Below are 19,483 nucleotides of genomic sequence, written 5' to 3'. Positions count from 1 at the left end.
TAAGACCTCAAAACTGTGGATCGCCAAGATGTAGAAGCAGAAGCAGGCCATTCAGCCCACTGATCCTGCTGTGCCATTCACGGGGGTCGTAGCTGGTCTGATAACACTCAACCCCGCTCTGTTGCCTTCTCCCCATAACCCTTGATGCCCTTCCTGATTAAAAATCTGCCAATCCTAGCCTTGAATAAGTTTAACCAACCAGCTTCAACAGCCCTCTGCAGTGAAGGATTACACAGATTCCCTACTATCTGAATATTGAGTATACAGTATCAGAGTTGGGATGTTATGTTAACATTGTACAGGCCACTTCTAGAGTGCTGTGACCAGTTCTGGCCTTCCAGCTAATAAAAGGACGTTACTAAGTTGGAGAGAGCTTAGAAGAGATTTACCAGAATTGTTGCCAGGAATGGAGAGTTTGAGTTATATGGATAGGCTGGGACTTTTTTCACTGGAATATAGGAGGTTCGGGGGTGACCTTATAGAGATTTATAAAATCATGAGGGGTATAGATAAGGTGAACGGTTGGTGTCTTTTCCCTAGAATGTGGGATTTCGAGACGAGGGATATCTTTTTAAGGTAAGAGGAGAAGGATATAAAACCCAGTGCTCCGGTTTCCTCCCACAGTCCAAAGATGTGCAGGTTAGGGTGGATTGGCCATGCTAAATTGCCCCATAGTTTCCAGGTAGGCTAGGTTGGGTAGCCATGGGAAGTGAAGTGTTACAGGGATAGGGTGGGAAGCTGGGACTGGGTAGGATGTAAGTGAAGGGTTGGTGTAGATTTGCTGAGCCAAATGACCTGCTTCCACATTTTAGGGATTCTCTGATTTTGTATGGAATTTACATGGAAATGGTACGGAATTTTGCACGAAGGGAGTGAACGTGATTGGATTTATTCAGTGGGGATTCCAAACATTAGAAGTAAATGAGACTGTGCCACTGAAACTGTAGCTGGTCGTATTGAACAGGGAAGAGATTTGATCCAGGAGTTTGAGACCTGAATCCTGAAACTGTGCTTGAGTTGCCATTGATTCCATGATTCCCATTGGCATCTTTTTTTTTAGTATAATTGTCATTCAAGGTTGCATCAAAGCAAATTGGACTGAGATGATGTAGAGAAGTTTGAACCAGGAACAGTGACAGTAAAGATTGTGCAACATTTAATTGTTTCCTTGCTGTTACTGGGGAGTTGCTGCTTTCCTCCAGCACGGTTTTGGACCTGGGTTCACGCACTAAATGAACGTATCTTCCCTGGCCAACATGGCCTGGAAAGGGACTCTAACCTGGAGCTTCTAGTTCTGAGAAAGGGACACTATCCACTGTGTCACGAGATCTTGTTCAATAGAGACACTACTTTGAAAATGTACTTTGGAAAATTTGTGAAAGGCATTGCAGGAAACTTCTCTCTCACTCTGCCCTCGCACTCTCGCCCGCTCGCTCTCCCTCTTTCTGCCCCCGCCACAACGCCCCCACACCCCCCTCAGAACCTGAATGTCTGCACGTATGGATGGCAGCAGCAACTCGACTGTTACCCTGAAAATGGTGATCCAGCAGATATCAGCCCCTTACCTCGGGGTTAGGGGAAACAGTTAGCAAAAATAATCCTGTGGAATGAGTGAGCCCAGCAGCTTTCTGTTACGGCCTGCTGAAGCTGTATTAGGTCACTTAGACTCGCTTCAAACACTTGTGCTGCGATCTAATTAAATTCAAGAGTTGTTTCTCTGTGATTACTGACTGAATCTTCAGGGAGGCTGTAAGATAAATGAATGACAAAGATTTAGGATGCTTTTATCAGCTGGAGATTAATTGCTTCACTTACTTAGCTGTGGGTTTTTCTTACTTAATAAAAAAAAATTCAGTCTTCGAAGTCCGCACTGTCTGTGAGGGATGTGCTCCTTTTTACACAGAGGATCTTGGATGTTTAATTTGTAGAAACTTCAATGTAAGCTGCATGAGCACCATTTCCACGTGAAAAGTGAGGCAGTGTTTTATTTACATATCTCTTTGCAACTGGGGTCAGTTCACTTGAAAGCGACGAACCACGTTTCGACTGAAATCCCTGACATGTTACCAAACGAGGCAACTGGAATAAAATCAGAAAATGCTGGAGAGACTCAGCACACCTTGGAGCCAGTGCTCCACTAATGGGTGCACAGCCTCTCCGAAGGTTTGCCCGCTGCCAAGCAGCATTTCAAAGCCATTCCCAACGTTGATTTTCAGTTTTGAAAGTCACTGCCATACTCTGGTGTCGGAGGTCAATGCAGAAGGAAACACAATCCAAGAGAATGTAGCAAGCTGCTGGCTTTCGTAGAACATAGAACAGTACGGCACAGTGCAGGCCCTTCGGCCCACGATATTGTGCCAACCTATTATCCTACTGCGATCAATCCACCCTGCATACCCAACAATTTACTATCTTCTATGTGTCTATCCAAGAGTCGCTTAAAAGTCTCTAATGTATCTGACTCCACTACCAACACCGGCAGTGCATTCCGCACACACTCCACTCTCTGTGTGAAGAACCTACCTCTGACGTCTCTCCTATACCTTTCTCCCTCCAATCACCTTAAAATTATTCTCCCTCATAATAGTCACTTCTGCCCTGGGAAAAAGTCTCTGTCCACTCTATCCATGCCTCTCATCATCTTGTACACTTCTATCAAGTCACCTCTCCTCTTTCTTCACTCCAATGAAAAAAGCCCTCACTCCCTCAACCTTTCCTCATAAGATCTGCCCTCCAGTCCAGGCAGCATCCTGGAAAATCTCCTCTGCACTGTCTCTACAGGAAAGATGTGGAAGCTTTAATGAGGTGACCAGAACTGAACACAATATTCCAAGTGTGGTCTAACCAGGGTTTTGTAGAGCTGCAGCATAGCCTCATGGCTCCTAAACTCAATTCCCCTGCCGATGAAAGCCAACACACCATACGCCTTCTTTACAACCAGTCAATGCTGACCATAATGCCAAACGAAACTAGTCCCACCTGCCTGCACTTGGCTCATATCCTATCCAAACCTCTCCTGTTCATGTACTTCTCTGAATGTCATGTAAATATTATAACTGTGCCTGCATCCACCACTTCCTCGCTTCATTCTACACACAATTTTCAATCTTTCTTCTCTCACCTTTATAAACCCCCTAGCCTTGAACTCCCCCACCCTACAAAAAAGACGCCTGCCACTCACCCTACCTATACCCCTCATGATTTTATAAACCTCTATAAGGTCACCCCTCAACCTCCTACGTTCTGGTGGAAAAAAAAGTCCCAGCCTCTTTCTATAACTCAAACCCTGCAGTTCCAATCAATCATACTTGGTTGTATTGTTTATTTATAAATGCTCACCTATTAGATCCTTTATTATGGACTCTAATGTCTTCTCAATGACAGATGTTAAGCTGACTTGCTTGTTGTAAGCTGTTTATTGTCTTCCTTCATTTTTGATTACTGATGTTGCATTGGCAGTTTTCCAATACTCCAGCGCTTTTTGAGGGTTGTGGAAAAGTACGGTGCAGAAAGAGGCCATTCAGCCCATTGTACCTGTACTAGCTTGTTACATGCGCATCATTACCTGCTGCCAATCCTCCGTTTTTTTTCCCCACATCCTTGCGCATTGTTTATACAAATAATCATTCAATGCTCTCTTGAATCTAGGGACCCTTGGAAGATTCCTGATATATTGTATCCGTTGCTCCCGATGTGGTCTCTGTATTTTGGGCAGATCTGGGGACTGGTTTGCAGAGCATCTGTGCTCTGCATGCACCGTGACTTTCTGGTTGCCATCCATTTTAATTCGCCCTCCCATTCCCCCGGTGACATGGCCATCCTTGGCTGCCTCCACTGTCAGAGTGAGGCTGAACATAAACTGGAGGAGCAACACCTGAGATTTCACTTTTATCAATGGCCTCCATAATGATTTCATCAGCTTCAAAATCCCTCCATGCCCAGCCCTCTCCCTTCTCTCCTGACCTGACCTAACCCGTCCGTTTTCCTACTCCGCTATCTGCTACATCCTTCCCATGGACCAGTCGCAATAACCCCCAATCTACATCCACCTATCACCATCCCTCCTTTCCTACCTTTCCCACTGCCCTCCCTCTGTTTATTTCTGGGCTTCCCTCCCCCTTGCCAGTCCTAACAAAGGGTTTCGGCCCAAAACATTGACGTACCTGCTCCTCTGATGCTGTCTGACCTGCTGTGCTTTTCTAGCCTCACGCCTATAGACTGTGGCTTCCAGCATCTCTAGTCCTTATTGTCTCTAAGTCACGGGGATATGCCAAACATGTTTCCTCAACTGAACTAAACCTTCACCGCTGGCGCTCAGTAGCAGCAGTGTGTACCATCTACAAAACGCACTGTAGAAATTCACCAGGTGTCCTCTAACAGGACCTTCCAAACTCTCAACTGCTTGCATCTAGAAGGCCGAGGGCAGCAGATGTGTGGGGACACCACCCACTGCAAAATCCCCTCCAAGCTGCTCACCATCCTGACTTGGAAATATATCACCGTTCTTCAGTGTCGCTGGGTCAAAATCCTGGAATTCCCTCCCTAAGGGCATTGTGGGTCAGCTCCCAGCAGGTGGACTGCAGTGGTTCAAGACTGCATCTCACCCCCACCTTCTCAAGGGCAACTAGGGTTGATAGGCCCAGCTGGCGATGCCCTAGTCCCACAAATGAATAATAAAAAATCTAGTCCCATTTACCTACATTCAGACCAAGTCCCTCCAAACCTTTCCTATGCATGTAATTGTCCAGAGCTAGTAAGAACTGCCAATGCTGGAGTCAGAGGTAACAGTGTAGAGTTGGATGAACACAGCAGGCTGGGCAGCATCAGAGGAGCAGGAAAGCTGACGTTTCAGGTTGGGACCCTTTTTTTTTTTGGAAGAAGGGTCCCGACCCGAAATGTCAACTTCCCAGCTCCTCTGATGCTGCCTGGCCTACACTGTGTTATCATATGCCTGTCCTAGTGTCTTTTAAATGTTGTAACTATACCTGCCTCTACCGCTTCTTCTGGCAGGGGCTCAACGGATACCAGAAGGATTTGTGTCGAACCTCAGGAAATGGGGGAGATATTAAATGAATATTTTGGGTCAGTGTTTATTGTGGAGAAAGAAATGAGTCTAGAGATACTTGGGGGAAGTAAATATTGATGTTTTGTAGACAATTCACATTACAGGAGAGGACATTCTGGAGGTGCATAAATCTCTGGGACCTGAAATAATGTATCCCAGTACATTGTAGGAAGTTAAAGTGGAAATTGCAGGGTTTCTTGCAGAAACATTATAACCACAAGTAAGGGTGCTGGATATCTGGAGAGAGGGCAATGTGTGCTTTTGTTCAAGAACAGATATAAGGAGCAGCCTGGGAACTCTCAACCTGGGAGCCTGACTTCAGTGGAGGATAACTTGTTGGAACTGAGAGGATTTTCATGCATTTGGTGAGCCAAGGAACAATTAGGGATAGTCGGCATGGCTTTGTGTGAGGGAAGTCATGTCTCTCAAACTTGATTTTGAGTGTTTTTTTGAAGAAGATCGATGAGGTAGACATTGTTTGCTTGGACTTCAGTAAAGCCTTTGATAACGTTCAACATGGTAGGCTGCTTAGTAAAGTTAAAACACTTGGGATTCAGGGTGAGTTGGCCAACTGGAACACAGTTGACTTAACAGCAAGAGACAGTGTGGTGGTGTAGGGTTGCTTTTCAGACTGGAGGCCAGCGGTGTTCCACAGGGATCAGTGCTGGGTCCACTTCTGTTTGTCATTTATATAAATGATTTAGATAAGAATATAGAGGCATGGTTAGTAAGTTTGCAGATGACACCAACGTTGGCAGTATACTGGACTGTGAAGGTGGTTATCTAAGAGTACAGTGGAATCGTCATTGTTTAGGTCAATGGGTTGAAGAGTGGCAGATGGAGTTTAATTTGGATAAATGTGAGGTATTTACATTTTGGTAAAACAAGAAGTGCAGGACTTATACAGTTAAAAGTAGGGCCTTGGGCAGTGTTGTAGAACAGGGAGACCTAAGGTTTCAGGTATATAATCCTTTGAAGTTTGTGTCACACATAGACAGGGTGGCTAAGAGGGCATTTGGCACACTTGCCTTCATTGCTCAGACCTTTGAGGATAGGAGTTGGGACGTCATGTCGAGGTTGTATAGGATATTGGTGAGGCCTCTTCTGGAGTACCGTGTATAGCTCTGGTCATGCTGCCAAAGGAAGGATATTATTAAGCTGGAGAGGGTTCAGAAGAGATTTACCAGAATGTTGCCAGGACTGGAGGGTTTGAGTTAAATGGATAGGCTGGGACTATTTTCACTGGCATGCAGGAGGTTGAGGGGGTGACCTTAGAGGTTTATAAAATCATGAGGGAATATAGATATGGTGAGTGGCAGGTGTCTTTACTCAGGGTGTGGGATTTCAAGACCAGGGGCATATTTTTAAGGTAAGAAGAGAAAGATTTCGAAAGGACCTGAGGGGCACGTTTACTTTTTTTTATCCGGGGGGGGGGGGGGGTTCATTTGTGGAATGGACTTCCCGAGGAAGTGGTGAATGTGGTTACCGTTAATAACGTTTAAAAAATGTTTGGATAGGCACATGAATAAGAAATGTTCCGAGGGATATGGGTCAAGTGGGGGCATGTGGGACTGGTTTGGTTTGGGATTAAGGTCTGGCTGGACTGAAGGGTCTGTTTCTATGCTGTATGACTCTCTGGCTGTTTTGTACTTAAAACTCAACCTGTGACACTCTGAAGTCAGTCCCACGCATTGATAAATGCTGGGCCCACCTTGGATTTCTGTTAACTGTGGAACTACCTGTGCCATTGGTAGCTCCATAGGGATGACAGGAGGCCATTCAGTCCAGAGAGCCATTTCAGCCGTGCTGTTAGATCACGGTGGATGTGATTCTTGACTATTTTCACCCAGTTTTATTCTGTGACCCTTAATCCAAAAATTAATCAATCTCAGCCTTAAACATTCCAGTTGACGTCCTAGTTTTGTAAGCCGATTGCAGAGATTGTTCTAGATTTCTGTAACCTTTGTGTGAAGGATGGCTGCCTGACATCACCTCACTGAGGACACGGTGGTTAGTGGCCATGCCACTTGGCCAGCAATCCAGAGGGACTGGGGGCCGTGGGTTCAAGCCCGGCCACAGCAGCTGTTCCCGAATGCTAGTCGTGAGGGGGAGTCTACCGACCCGACCCAGTCTGGCCTGTATGTGACTCCAGGCTAACAGCAACGTGGGTGTCTTTTACCTGCCCCTTGCAATGACTGAGCAAGCGTCTCTGTTCAAGGACAAAGGGGGAGGAGCATCAAAAGCTGGGCTTAGCAGTAACACCCATGTCCAATGAAAAAATGAAGGAAAATAAAATTGTAGCAGCTGGACTGATAGTAAGGCAAAGCCCCATTGAGTTCTCTCACTGTATCCCTTGTGTTTTCTGTCTCTTCTCTTCTCCCCCGCCACCCCCCCAACAAGCCAGGGAAACAGTTTCTCAATTATAATGCTTAAGATCCTTCACTAAGTTGCAACCCTAAATATTGGTTAAAAAGAACCAGTTGCTGGTTTCAAGTGTTAAACTAAACCTGTCTGCTTTTCTTCCTCGCTAGCCGACTCTCTCATGTTTCTGGCCATCGATCATACTACCTGCGAGGAGCAGGCAGTGAACTGCAGCACGCCTTGGTCCAGTTTACAATGAGCAAGCTCCTCAACAAGGTGAGGCCTTGCAGTCTTAGTGCTACTGAGTTGTCCTTACCCCAATTCCACCACCTGTTCATCCTGCAAAGGCAGGAGACCTGGGGTGTGTTTCCCCAGAGCATTCAGTCTCAATACTCCACAAAGAATAAGTAGAACTTGGGGATCACAAAACAGCTCTTCATGGGTGGAAAGAAGTTTATCTATCTTTTATGTCGATACAGGATGAAATATATATTCCTTTCCCTGTCAGTGCCGGGTGTTACAAACCACAACTGAAGTCTGTGCAAACACGTACCCACTTGACACAGCTTTTGCAACATTAGTGCCTACCTCCCCTCCCCCCATCTCTTACGGTTCTGTTGGATACTGGCCGCACTTGTGTTCAATGACCAGGTACCCACTTTTCTATGTGAACCCACACAGTGAACATCAGTAGAATATTTTACTGTGATGTCTGGTACGTCTGCATCCCACATTCCCCTCCTCAACAGCAGCACAGTCCTGTTCCCAACAAAGTCAGAAATCGTACAACACCAGGTTATAGTCCGACAGGTTTATTTGAAATCACAAGCTTTCAGAGCACTGCTCCTTCTTCACGTGAAGTGCTTCAGGAAGCTTGTGCTTTCAGATGAACCTGTCGGACTTTAACCTGGTGTTGTGTGAGTTCTGAGTGTGTCCTCCCCTTCCACATACTGATCCCAACAGAAATTCGTTACAGTCACAGTCATACAGCATGGAAACACACCCTTCAGTCTAACTCATCCATGCCAACCATATATCCTAAATTAATCTAGTTGCATTTGCCATCATTTGGCCTTCATCCCTCTTAAACCCTTCCTAATTATCTATGCCTTTTAAATGTTGTAATTGTACCAGCCCCCACCACTTCCTCTGGCAGCTCGTTCTATACACTCACCACTCTTTGTGAAAATGTTGCCCCTCAGGTCCCTTTTAAATCTTTCCCCTCTCACCTTAAACCTATGCCCCTCCAGTTTTGGACTCCTGTACCCAGAGGAAAAGACCTTGGGTATTCACCCTATCCGTCCCCCTCATGATTTTATTAAGGTCACCCCTCAACCTCCAATGCTCCAGGGAAAATAGCCTCAGCCTGTTCAGCCTTTCCCTGTAGCTCAAACCCTCCAACCCAGCAACATTCTTGTAAATGTTCTGTGAACCCTTTCAAGTTTCACAACATCCTTCCTACGGCAGGGACACCAGAATTGAACACACTATTCCAAAACTGGCCTAACCAACGTCCTGTACGGCCACAATGTGACCATCCCAACTCCTATACTCAATGCACTAACAAAACCAAGCGTACCAGATGCCTCCTTCATTGCCCTGTCTACCTGCAACTCCACTTTCAAGGAACTATGAACCAAGTGGAGAATCCTTGCATTTAATGCTGCTGAAAGCTGATCCTGTAACTGCTTTGAAAAGGTCATTGGGCAGGCGATTAAGACCTGAGAAATTTTTACAGGGTTACAGGATAAAAAAAGTGAATATTCTCTTTTTTTCCACAATATTTGTTCATGGGGTGTGGGGTTCGCTGTGTAGGGCAGCATTTATTGCCCAGTTTCGGGGAAGGTGGAATGAGCCGTCACCTTGTACCGCTGCTTTCCTTCTGTTGTCGGGACACTGTCGGGCTGCGAGGAAGGGTTTTTCCATGAGTTTGACCCAAGATTGTGAAATTACACGGCATTCTTTCAACAGTATGGGCCAGAAGGACTAATGGCCTCATTCTGTGCCGCAAATCTCTCCAATCCCGCGATTTCTGTAGCAGCTTCTGTAGCCTCAGCATAACCTAATCTGTGTCACAGCCAATGAAGAGATTTTCAACGTGTGTTCACCGTTGTTGGGCCCAATTTGCACACAGGAAGCACCCACCAACTGGGATGTACTGTTTTATTGAAGGATAAATGTTGGTGCAATTGGAATGATTGTGATTTGATTAAATGGTCACCGCACTAGTACTCCAGAGGCCCAGAATGATGCTGTAAAGATGTGAGTTTAAATCCGACTGCGGCAGCTGGTTGAAATTACAGCAAAGGTTTTAGACCATAAATAGATCTTTGAATCCCTACAGTGTGGAAACAGGCCATTCGGCCCATTCAGTCTTCACCAACCCTCCGAAGACCATCTTGCCCAGTCCCACCCCACCCCCACTATCCTATAACTCTGCAATTCCCATGACTAACCCACCCAGCCTGCACATCTCTGGACACTAAGAGGCAATTTAGCACGGCCAATCCACCCTAACCTGCACATCTTTGGGACTGTGGGAGGAAACCGGAGCACCCGGAGGAAACTCACACAGACACGGGGAGAATGTGCAAACTCCAGACAGACGGTCACCCGAGGGTAGAATCGAATCTGGGTCCCTGGCGCTGAGAGGCACGGTGGCTTAGTGATTAGCACTGCTGCCTCTCAGATCCAAGAACCTGGTTTCCTCTTACAGTCCAAAGATGTGTAGGCTAGGGTGGATTGGCCATGCTAATTGCCCCATAGCGTCTAAGGATGTGTTGATTAGGTGGGTTACAGGGATGAGTCTGGGTGGGATGTTCTGAAGGTTTGTGTGGACTTGTTGGGCCGAAGGGCCTGTTTCCACACAGTAGGGATTCTCTGATCAGTGCTAACCACTGAGCCACCGTGTTTTGACCGGAACCCGATGAACCGGCTTTTTTGGTCACCTGAAGAAAATTGTGTACCTGAAATACTGGAAGTTTACTTTATTATTGCAATCTCCACAATTTCTAGGTAGTCTGTTGATTGTGTGAGTGCGAAGGCTGGCTGCTGGTATGTTTTATTTGAAGACAAATTGCATTATTATTTAAGTGATTTATGCTGTGAGTGAAGAGTAAGAATAATGTATATACCCCCTGCATTATGTTTCTATTACTTATCATACATTTTTACATTGATTTATGTGGACTTCTTAATCAACCAGAATATTTGATTAACCGAAACACTCCTGGTGCCAGTTAATAAAAAGTTTCCTGCAAATTCAATTCCTAAACCTGGAAGTGGAAATTAGTATCAGTGACGGTGACCATCTCACGTCTGTTAGTCAGGGTCACTACTGTTCTCAAAGGAAGCAAATCTGCCATCCTTACCTGGTTTGGCCTACATGTGACTCCAGACCCACAGCAATGTGGTTGACTTTTCATTGCCGTCTGAAATGGATGGGCAAACCACTCCGCTCAGGGAGGAATTAGTAACGGGCAACAAATACTGGCCTTGCCAGCGACGCCCAAGGAAGAATTTGTGAATAGCCGTCACACACTGAGAGGCACTTTGTTTTGCCAAATGGTGCCGTGGGATCCTTTGTGCCTGCTTCCAGCCCCCGTAAGGCGCTATGCGGATGCCAGCTTCTGCCAAGCCTCGCTGACCTCAGTCGAAGCACTCTGCACGCAAGCCGTATGCGTCGCGGTGGGGGTAGGGTAAGGTGGCTGCCACTTCACGCACAGAAAGATCCCGTGCGCAGCGATGCCATTTTCTTTGGTGACAGCAGTCGAGGGGGCTGGATGTCGGACGGGAGAGCTGGACGGCTCGGCACGGCGAACCTCAAAAGGGGGTTGGGGGCGCAGGGGTGGTGGGGAAGCCTGAAACGGGAGTGCCGACGTGGTTGCGCCCTGAAGTCACACTGCAGCGTGAGACCCAGAACACTGTCGACAATCACAAAATAGTTGGAGAAAAGTTGGAAGGAATTATATTTCCGATTCCCAAGCCGGTTTTCAAAAGTAACCGTGCCCGACTGTTTAAAATCTTTGCAACATAACACGGTCTTTGTCTCCTACACCTTAGGGATTAGACAGAAAATGTGATTACACAGAGCATGAGTGATTGCCGTGGCAATTATTAATGTGTGACAGAACTTTACTGTAATTAGCAATTCCGTCATGGGCTCTTTAATTGTGCTGACAGATGGATTCGGTGTTTTTCTCATGTCTCTGTGGTTTCCTCTCCCTCAGGGCTTCACACCAATAACTGTGCCAGATATGCTGAGAGGCGCTGTGTTTGTAAGTACAAGATTCTATAGCGTGTGCAGCTTGGGGACAGGCTGTTCGGCCCATCACGTCCGTGCCCCACGCAAGCATCGTCCTTCCCTGTCGCGTCTCATCCCATCAGTGTTATGGACCAGATCAGATTCTCTTAACATAATTTAAGGAGGTAGCCTGGGTCCTAACTTTTTCCTACCTTAAAGGTAGACGTGAAGTGCCGTGTTCCAGATGCAATGCGACTGATCAAACTACTTGACGTTAAGCAAAACGTAATTTATTTAAATGCTATAATAAAAATACAAGCAAAAGCAAGAGAAATTTTAGAACAAGTTAACTACTGGAAAGCTCAACTGAATAATAGATATAGTACCTATTACTAATGAACTGTTTCAATATAGTGACATCCCGTAAACACACCCCTTGGCAAAAAGGCAAGTCAGACAAGATTCTCACAATAAAACCCAAGAGAACTGCAGTTGCTGTAAATCAGGAACAAAAACAGATGTTGCTGGAAAACCTCAGGCAGCATCTGCAAGGAAAAAATGTCAGTTAACATTTGGTTCAGGTGACCCTTCCTCAGAACAGATTCTCACATGCAGTTCTCCAATCCAGGAGGAAAATAATATCGAAGATTCAGAGAGAATAGCAGCACTGTCACTGAAGCTTCCAACTCTGTTGACACCCCAAAGGCTCCTGATTAAAGTTAGACCCAGAAACTAGAAAGCCTGCTCTGGGAGATCTGGCCACTCCTAGGCTGCGTCCATTGTTCCAACTTTCTAAAATAAAACCCAAGGCCTCATAAATTATTTACTTTCTTAGAGACAGACTTCCATCTCTGCTGTACAACCTGTCTTCAAAAAAAATCACTATAACCTCAAAGTGACAGCATTGTTACACCCCATTGGTGTATCATTTTATTTCTCACCCCCTCCTTTGTTTACAAAGCTGTTAGTACTGAGCTCCATACTCTCCCCGCGCTGCCTGTGTGGCTACATGATCCCTGTAAAGTTAGTGTGCAGCTGCAGCAAGTCTTCAGGAAGGTAAATGGAATATCGATGCCTACTGCAAGGGGCATGGAATATAAAAGTCAGGAAGCTTTCTGTATCCCATCCAAAGTCTTGTTGAGATCAGACCTGGAGCACTGTGCCAAGTTTTGCTGTCTTTTTCTGGTTTTAAAAAAAGGAAACAGTGCTTTAGAAACTGTTTTGAGAATTTCACCTGCTTTTGTTCCTGGGACAAAGACTTAGCTGAAACAGACTCTTCGGTCCAACTTGTCCGTCCCGACCAAAGTCCCCAAACTGGACTAGTCCCGTTTGCCCACACTTGACCCGTATCCCGCTAAACCTTTCCTATTCATATCCCTGTAGAAGGATGTTCCTTTTGTGGGTGGTGATTAGAAGCAGGGACATAATTAAAGAACACAGGAGCTTCCTTTTTTAGACAGGGGGAGGCAAACTTTATCGTCGGAGGTTCATTGAATCTGTGGCGTTCTCTTCTCAATGGAGGCTGTGTCAATGAATCCAATCAAGGCTGTGTTAGATAGATTTTTGACAGACATGGGAATCAAGGGCTATTGAGGTGTCCCAGAAAGGAAAGTGACCACAACCGGATGAGTCACTGAAATAAATCGAGGAACTGTAGATGCTGGGAATCCGAAACCGAAATGGCTGGAGAAACTCAGCAGGGCTGGCAGCTTCTGTGGGGAGAGAGAGAGAGAGAGAGAGAAAGAAAGAGTGGAGTTAATATTTCAAGTCCAGTGAAGAAATGTTAAGACTGTTCTTCTCTCCTTGCCAGATGCTGCCAGAACTGCTGAGTTTCTCCAGCCACTTCTGCTTTTGTCTCTGATAACCCATGATTTTATTCAATGGTGGAGCAGATTTAAAGGACTGAATAAAGGGCCTGTTCTGTGCTGTAGTGCTGTATATTCTAGCCTTCTCCCGTTCCTAAGTCCTATAATTCAGTGGCTCCAGATGCCCTGAAATGGGCCCCATCTGCCGTCTGAAATGGTCTTGTGTGGCAGACAGTTCAAGGAGTGATTAGGGATGGAGAACGAGTGACAGCAGAGTAACAGCACCCATTCCTTGTGAAAGATGTTTTAGTAAGCACTTTGGGTCTTCCTGAGGTTATGAGAGGTGCTATATGGAGTCGTAGTTAAAGTCACGCAGCACAGAAACAAGCGTTTGGTCCAGGCTGAACATAATCCCAAAGTGGTCCAGTCCCACCTGCCTGCTGCTGGCCCATATCTATGCAAACATTCCGTATTCATGTACCTGTCCAAATGTTGTAACTAAATCCACATCCACCCCTTCCTCTGGAAGTTCATTACACACGTGAATCACCTTGTGTGTTCAATAAATGCCCCTTGTCTTTTTTAAATCTTTCTTCTCTCACCTTAAAAATACACCCCCTGGTCTTCAAATACCCCCCCCCCCGGGGAAAAGGCACCTGCCGCTCACCTTATCTAATCCCCTCATGATTTTATAAACCTCTATAAGGTCACCCCTCAATCTTCTACACTCCAGTGAAATAAAGTCCCAGCCTCCTCTTATAACTCAAACCCTCCATTCCCAGCAACATTCTGGTAAATCTCTTCTGAACCCTCTCCAGCTGGATAATCTCCTTCCTATAGCAGGGGGACCAGAATTAGGCACAGTGCACCAGAAGAGGCCCCTCCAATGTCCTGTACAGCCTCAACATGATGTCCCACCTCCTATACTCAGAGGTCTGAGCAATGAGGACAGGCGCACTAAACGCTGCCTTAATCACCCTGTCTACCGGTGATGCAAACTTCAAAGAATTATGTGTCTGAACCCTTAGGTCTGTATGATCTGCAACACTACGCAAGGCCCTATAAATACAAGTGGAATTGGCTGATATGGAGCAGATTCCTGAGGGACTTGACTGTATAACAAATGCCTCTGCATTGGCAATTGATCCAATCACCTCTGCAGTACACACTTAATGATGGAAGCAGGCCATTCAGCCCATCGTAACCAGGCCAGCTCCTTGAAGGAACTGTCTCACACCCTAACCTTTTCCCCCAGAACTCTGCAAATTCACCCTCCACACGGAACGTGACCAGTCGACTTTGTAAGCTGCCCTCTGGCGTTCTCTCCACTCCCCTTTCAGATCCCAGCCATGCCCCACCTGAAGGAATTCCTCTGCATTTCCCACCAATTTTGCCGATCAATTGTAAATCCTTGACCCCGTTTGTTAAACGTGGGGCTTTGACATGTCAATGTCCTGTTTTCACAGGAAGGCTGCGGGATGCAGCCCAATGCCAAAGCCTCTCAGGTTTACCAGCTCAATCCAACTCGCTTTGAGGATCTGTGCCTGGCAGGTACAGCTGAGGTTGGCATCGCAGGTAAATCTGTCACGGGTGGGTTGGGGTTGGGGGTGGCCGGTGTGGTTGGGGGAGGTGGGGTACGAGCTCGGGTTAAAGCGACATAAACAAGGCTTGTGATTCCCCTCAATCTCATTGACATCTTTAAGCTGGATAAAGGCGTTTGCAAGATGGAGAGGAAAGAGCGATCTCAGCTGAGGAGAGGCTGGCTGCCAACAGAAGGGACAGAACATTAAAGTTACAGTGTAGGAGCTTATCAGTCAAGATTGAGACCAGGTTGTTTTATTGTGTTCTGGACCAAAACCCTTCAAAATATATTTAGATGTTAGCCTGGACCCTAACTTGTTTTTATTATAAAAGCAAGTGTGAGGTGTTGCATTCCAGATGCAATGTCAAAGTACCAGATTTAAAGTAAAGTGCGCTTCATTCATTCACTATAGTTATAAAGAAGGAATCAGAATAACTTAAATCTGTTGGAAAACATAACAGAATTAGAGATAATTTAACGACCAAACAGTGACTGTTCCATTGTAGCAACATCGTGCAAATGCACCCTTGCCAAAAGCAAATTTAGTAAAATAGATTGTCTCGCGGGCAATTCTCCAGGCCAGGAAGAAAATCATCAAGAGAAAACTGTGTGTATCTGAGACAGGGTAGCAGAGAGAGATATATTGCAGTTTCCAGACCCAGCTCCAAGACCCCAGCAAGCCACTCACCATCTGTGAGGTGTTATGATTCCAGCTGATAGTATTACTGGGAAAACAGAATTCCAGAATAAAATCTGGCTTGATAGATCGTGTGGTTCTTTTTTTAATTGTTTGTGTTAGTGTAGTAGTCATGCACTGAAGCACAGTTGCAGAAGGCCATTTCTTTGATAACAGATCTTTATCACATAAAGAAACAATATAATATCAAGATATCTCAAACATAGATCCTAAAACACCCCACAAAACAAAACCTCATTCTGTTTCCCAACAGTGTTTGTTGGACTCAAAAGCAGAGAAATTGCCCTTCTATCTCAAATCTTTAAGTGCAACTTAACTGAGCTGTTCCCTGCGAACTGTGAAGTTGCCTTACGTGAATGCACTCAAACTTGAGAGCATAGTCTTTCCCACCTTTTGGCGGCACGGTGGCTCAGTGGTTAGCACTTCTGCCTCACAGCGCCAGGGACCTGGGTTCGATTCCAGCCTCGGGCCACTGTGCACCCTCCACACAGACGTTCTCCCCATGTCTGCTCCAGTTTCCTCCGGGTGCCCTAGTTTCCTCCCACCATCCATTGGTCATGGAAATGTAGGAGTTACCAGGGTGTGGTGGTTCTGGTGTGATGCTCTTTGGAGGGTCAGTGTGGACTTGATGGACCAAATGGCAAGCTCCCACACTGTTGAGATTCTGTGACTTAATTTCAGTTTAATTTGTCGAAATATTCTGGTTTTTACTTCATGCCTGTCAGCAACAGCTTTATTTGCAGTAATGTAGCACCTTTACTTGAATTAATTATTCTTAAGGCCTTTGTCCAAGGGCTGGTGAACCAGGCAGTAGGTCCTGATTCACACCAACTAGAATGGGGATTGAATCTTATTGGCACCAGTCTGATCCAAATGGGCCATACAGCTAACTGGCCTCTCGGAGTGTGTGTTGCTTGTAGTAACAGACAATTTTAAGTGCATTTTGTAGCCTGGAGTTTCCCAGATTCAAAATGTCTAGTTCTAGGGGGATGCGTTAAGGTGAGAGGGGAGGAGTTCAAAGGAGATATGAGGGGCAAATTTTTGTTTTACTGTGGCAGTTGTCTGGAATGAGCTGCCAGGAGTGGTGGTGGAGGCAGATATGATAGGAATGTTTTAAGGGACATTTAGGTTAGCACGTGAATATGCTAAGGATGGGGGGGTTTCGACCAATGGCAGAGGGAAGGAAGTCGTTTTGTTCGGTGCCATGTTTGGTACAACATTGTGGGCCAGAGGTCCTGTTCCTGTTCTGTACATTCTACATTTTAGCCCTCCCCCTCCCCCTCCCCCTCTTTCCACCTGCTTTTGGCATGTGTAGGAAGCATTGTAGAGTAACACTGGATCATGTCATAAACACACATTGCGTCCCAGAGTAGGATTCGAACACAGAGCTTCCAGCACAGAATCGGAGACGCTAGTCACTGAGTCTCAAGATGCCCCCTTGCCCCGTTCCAACCTACAGATGTGAGATATAGACTATTAAACCCAACACAGAATTCCTCTCCCTGATGGACACTGAGTGTGAAAGGTGCTCCTGTGAAAAACAGTTAAACCAAAACAAAACAAGGTCACATTAATAGGGAAGCTATAGGGTTAAAAACAGGAGGGAGAAAAGGATATGTTGACAGATGTACAGAGGCTCATGTAGATGTCTTTCCACGCTGTGAATAATTTGTAACCTGTTCCAGGAAGCTGTCTCGCTGTTGAAGGATGTTCTTGTTTTCCAGGTTATTTCATGGACCATGCTGTAAACCTGCAGGATCTGCCTGTGAGGTAACATGAATTATTGAGGAGCGTGGCGTAAGCGTGGAAAGCTGGCTTTTGAAATCGCCGTCCTTTGTCTCGATGTCTCAATCTGCCTAGAACATTATCTGGGTCTCTGGAATAGCGTTCCAGTGTTAATACCACTGGGCCATCATCCCCCCCGCCCCGCCAGTGACCAGCTAATGGCCTTTCTGGTGATAGTTTATGGATGAAATTTAACTCAGATTCTGGAAGGAAACCCCTTCCCCTCTTCAAATTGTGGAGTTGTTTGACAGAGCCAAGTTTTAACATCTAATCCCGAAAGACAGGCACCCCACCAATGTAGCATTCCCTCAGTACTGCAGCAAAAACCAGTGGTTTTTTTTTGTTTTAACCCACAACTTCTGACTCATAGTTGAGCCCGATGTTGGGCTACAAGCTGAGAGAGTTGAAGTGTTGACTAGCTATTTGACTGTGGAAGGCATCAGCCAGCAGCTGTGACCATGCTGTCCAGCAGCCTTGGTGACTCCCAGGCGTGTGGCCGCCCAGTCCCATTGTAACACTCGGAGCAGTTCCTACCCGACACCTCCCACAGGCTGCATGGGCAGTGCAGCTTAAACCCAAATGAGGCACCACTGTCTTCACATTTCTCTTTTCCTCAGTGTCTGGTCATTGCGAGGTTCCCCCCCCCCCCCGCCCCGGTTCATCAGGCTGACTATCTCCAAACTTGCCCATCACCCCCGCTGATCAACACCAAGCTCAGAATCGTAGGAGGAGTCCATTCAGCCTGGAGTAGCTCTTCAAGTGAGCATCATGACCTTGTGCCCATCTCCTGCTTTCTCCCCGTTCCCTCACATGTAATTTCTATCCAAACAGTTGGCCACTCGCTTCTTGCACACTTCAGACGAACCTGCCTCCACCACACAATATGTTCCAGACCCGAATTATTCGTTGAGTGAAAATGGTCTTACTTGTGTCACATTTTCTCCTTCGGGGGTCTATGGCCCTATTTACAGGCAGCGACAGCTTCTCCCTATCCACTCCTGCTCATTGTTTTGAAAAACCCCTCTTTAGCCGCCTTCTCTCCAAGGAGAACAGTCCTGACTTCTCTCTAGCCCCATCACTGAAGTTCCTCATCCCTGGATCATTCTTGTAAAATTTTGTACAGTCTTTCCTATCATTCGCATCTCTCTGTCAACATGGGAACAAGCCCCAGAGCTCCTTCGCTAAACCTCCCCCGACTCTCCCCCCCCCCCCCCCCACTCTTTGCTTCTCTCTCTCCCCCCCCCTCTGCTTCTCTCTCCTCTCCCCCCCCCACTCTGCTTCTCTCTCCTCCCACCCCTCTCTGCTTCTCTCTCCTCCCCCCCCACTCTGCTTCTCTCTCCTCCCCCCCCACTCTGCTTCTCTCTCCTCCCCCCCCCTCTCTGCTTCTCTCTCCTCCCCCCCCCCCTCTCTGCTTCTCTCTCCTCCCCCCCCCCCTCTCTGCTTCTCTCTCCTCCCCCCCCCCCACTCTGCTTCTCTCTCCTCCCCCCACTCTCTGCTTCTCTCTCCTCCTCCCCCCCACTCTGCTTCTGTCTCCTCCCCCCCACTCTGCTTCTGTCTCCTCCCCCCCACTCTGCTTCTCTCTCCTCCCCCCCCCACTCTGCTTCTCTCTCCTCCCCCCCCCACTCTGCTTCTCTCTCCTCCCCCCCCCCACTCTGCTTCTCTCTCCTCCCCCCCCCTCTCTGCTTCTCTCTCCTCCCCCCCCACTCTGCTTCTCTCTCCTCCCCCCCACTCTGCTTCTCTCTCCTCCCCCCCCACTCTGCTTCTCTCTCCTCCCCCCCCCCCTCTGCTTCTCTCTCCTCCCCCCAACTCTGCTTCTCTCTCCTCCCACCCCAACTCTGCTTCTCTCTCCTCCCCCCCTCTCTGCTTCTCTCTCCTCCCCCCCCTCTCTGCTTCTCTCTCCTCCCCCCCCTCTCTGCTTCTCTCTCCTCCCCCCCCACTCTGCTTC

The 19,483-nt window shown here is 46.9% G+C and overlaps 1 protein-coding gene across 2 annotated transcripts in view; it reads left to right on the top strand.

The window, feature by feature from the left end:
- Nucleotides 1-19,483, top strand: part of sars2 (seryl-tRNA synthetase 2, mitochondrial) — a 48,220-nt gene that overhangs the window by 16,634 nt on the left and 12,103 nt on the right. For both annotated transcript variants that reach the window (XM_048522666.2, XM_048522665.2), the window contains 4 exons: nt 7,597-7,702; nt 11,656-11,703; nt 14,941-15,049; nt 17,478-17,523. In XM_048522666.2, coding sequence (XP_048378623.1) covers nt 7,597-7,702; nt 11,656-11,703; nt 14,941-15,049; nt 17,478-17,523 — 309 coding nt within the window. The remainder of the gene's footprint in view (nt 1-7,596; nt 7,703-11,655; nt 11,704-14,940; nt 15,050-17,477; nt 17,524-19,483) is intronic.

This window comes from Stegostoma tigrinum, chromosome 39, assembly GCF_030684315.1.
Source record: "Stegostoma tigrinum isolate sSteTig4 chromosome 39, sSteTig4.hap1, whole genome shotgun sequence".
Classification (NCBI taxonomy): Eukaryota; Metazoa; Chordata; class Chondrichthyes; order Orectolobiformes; family Stegostomatidae; genus Stegostoma; species Stegostoma tigrinum.
This window is presented reverse-complemented; position numbering and strand designations above follow the sequence as displayed.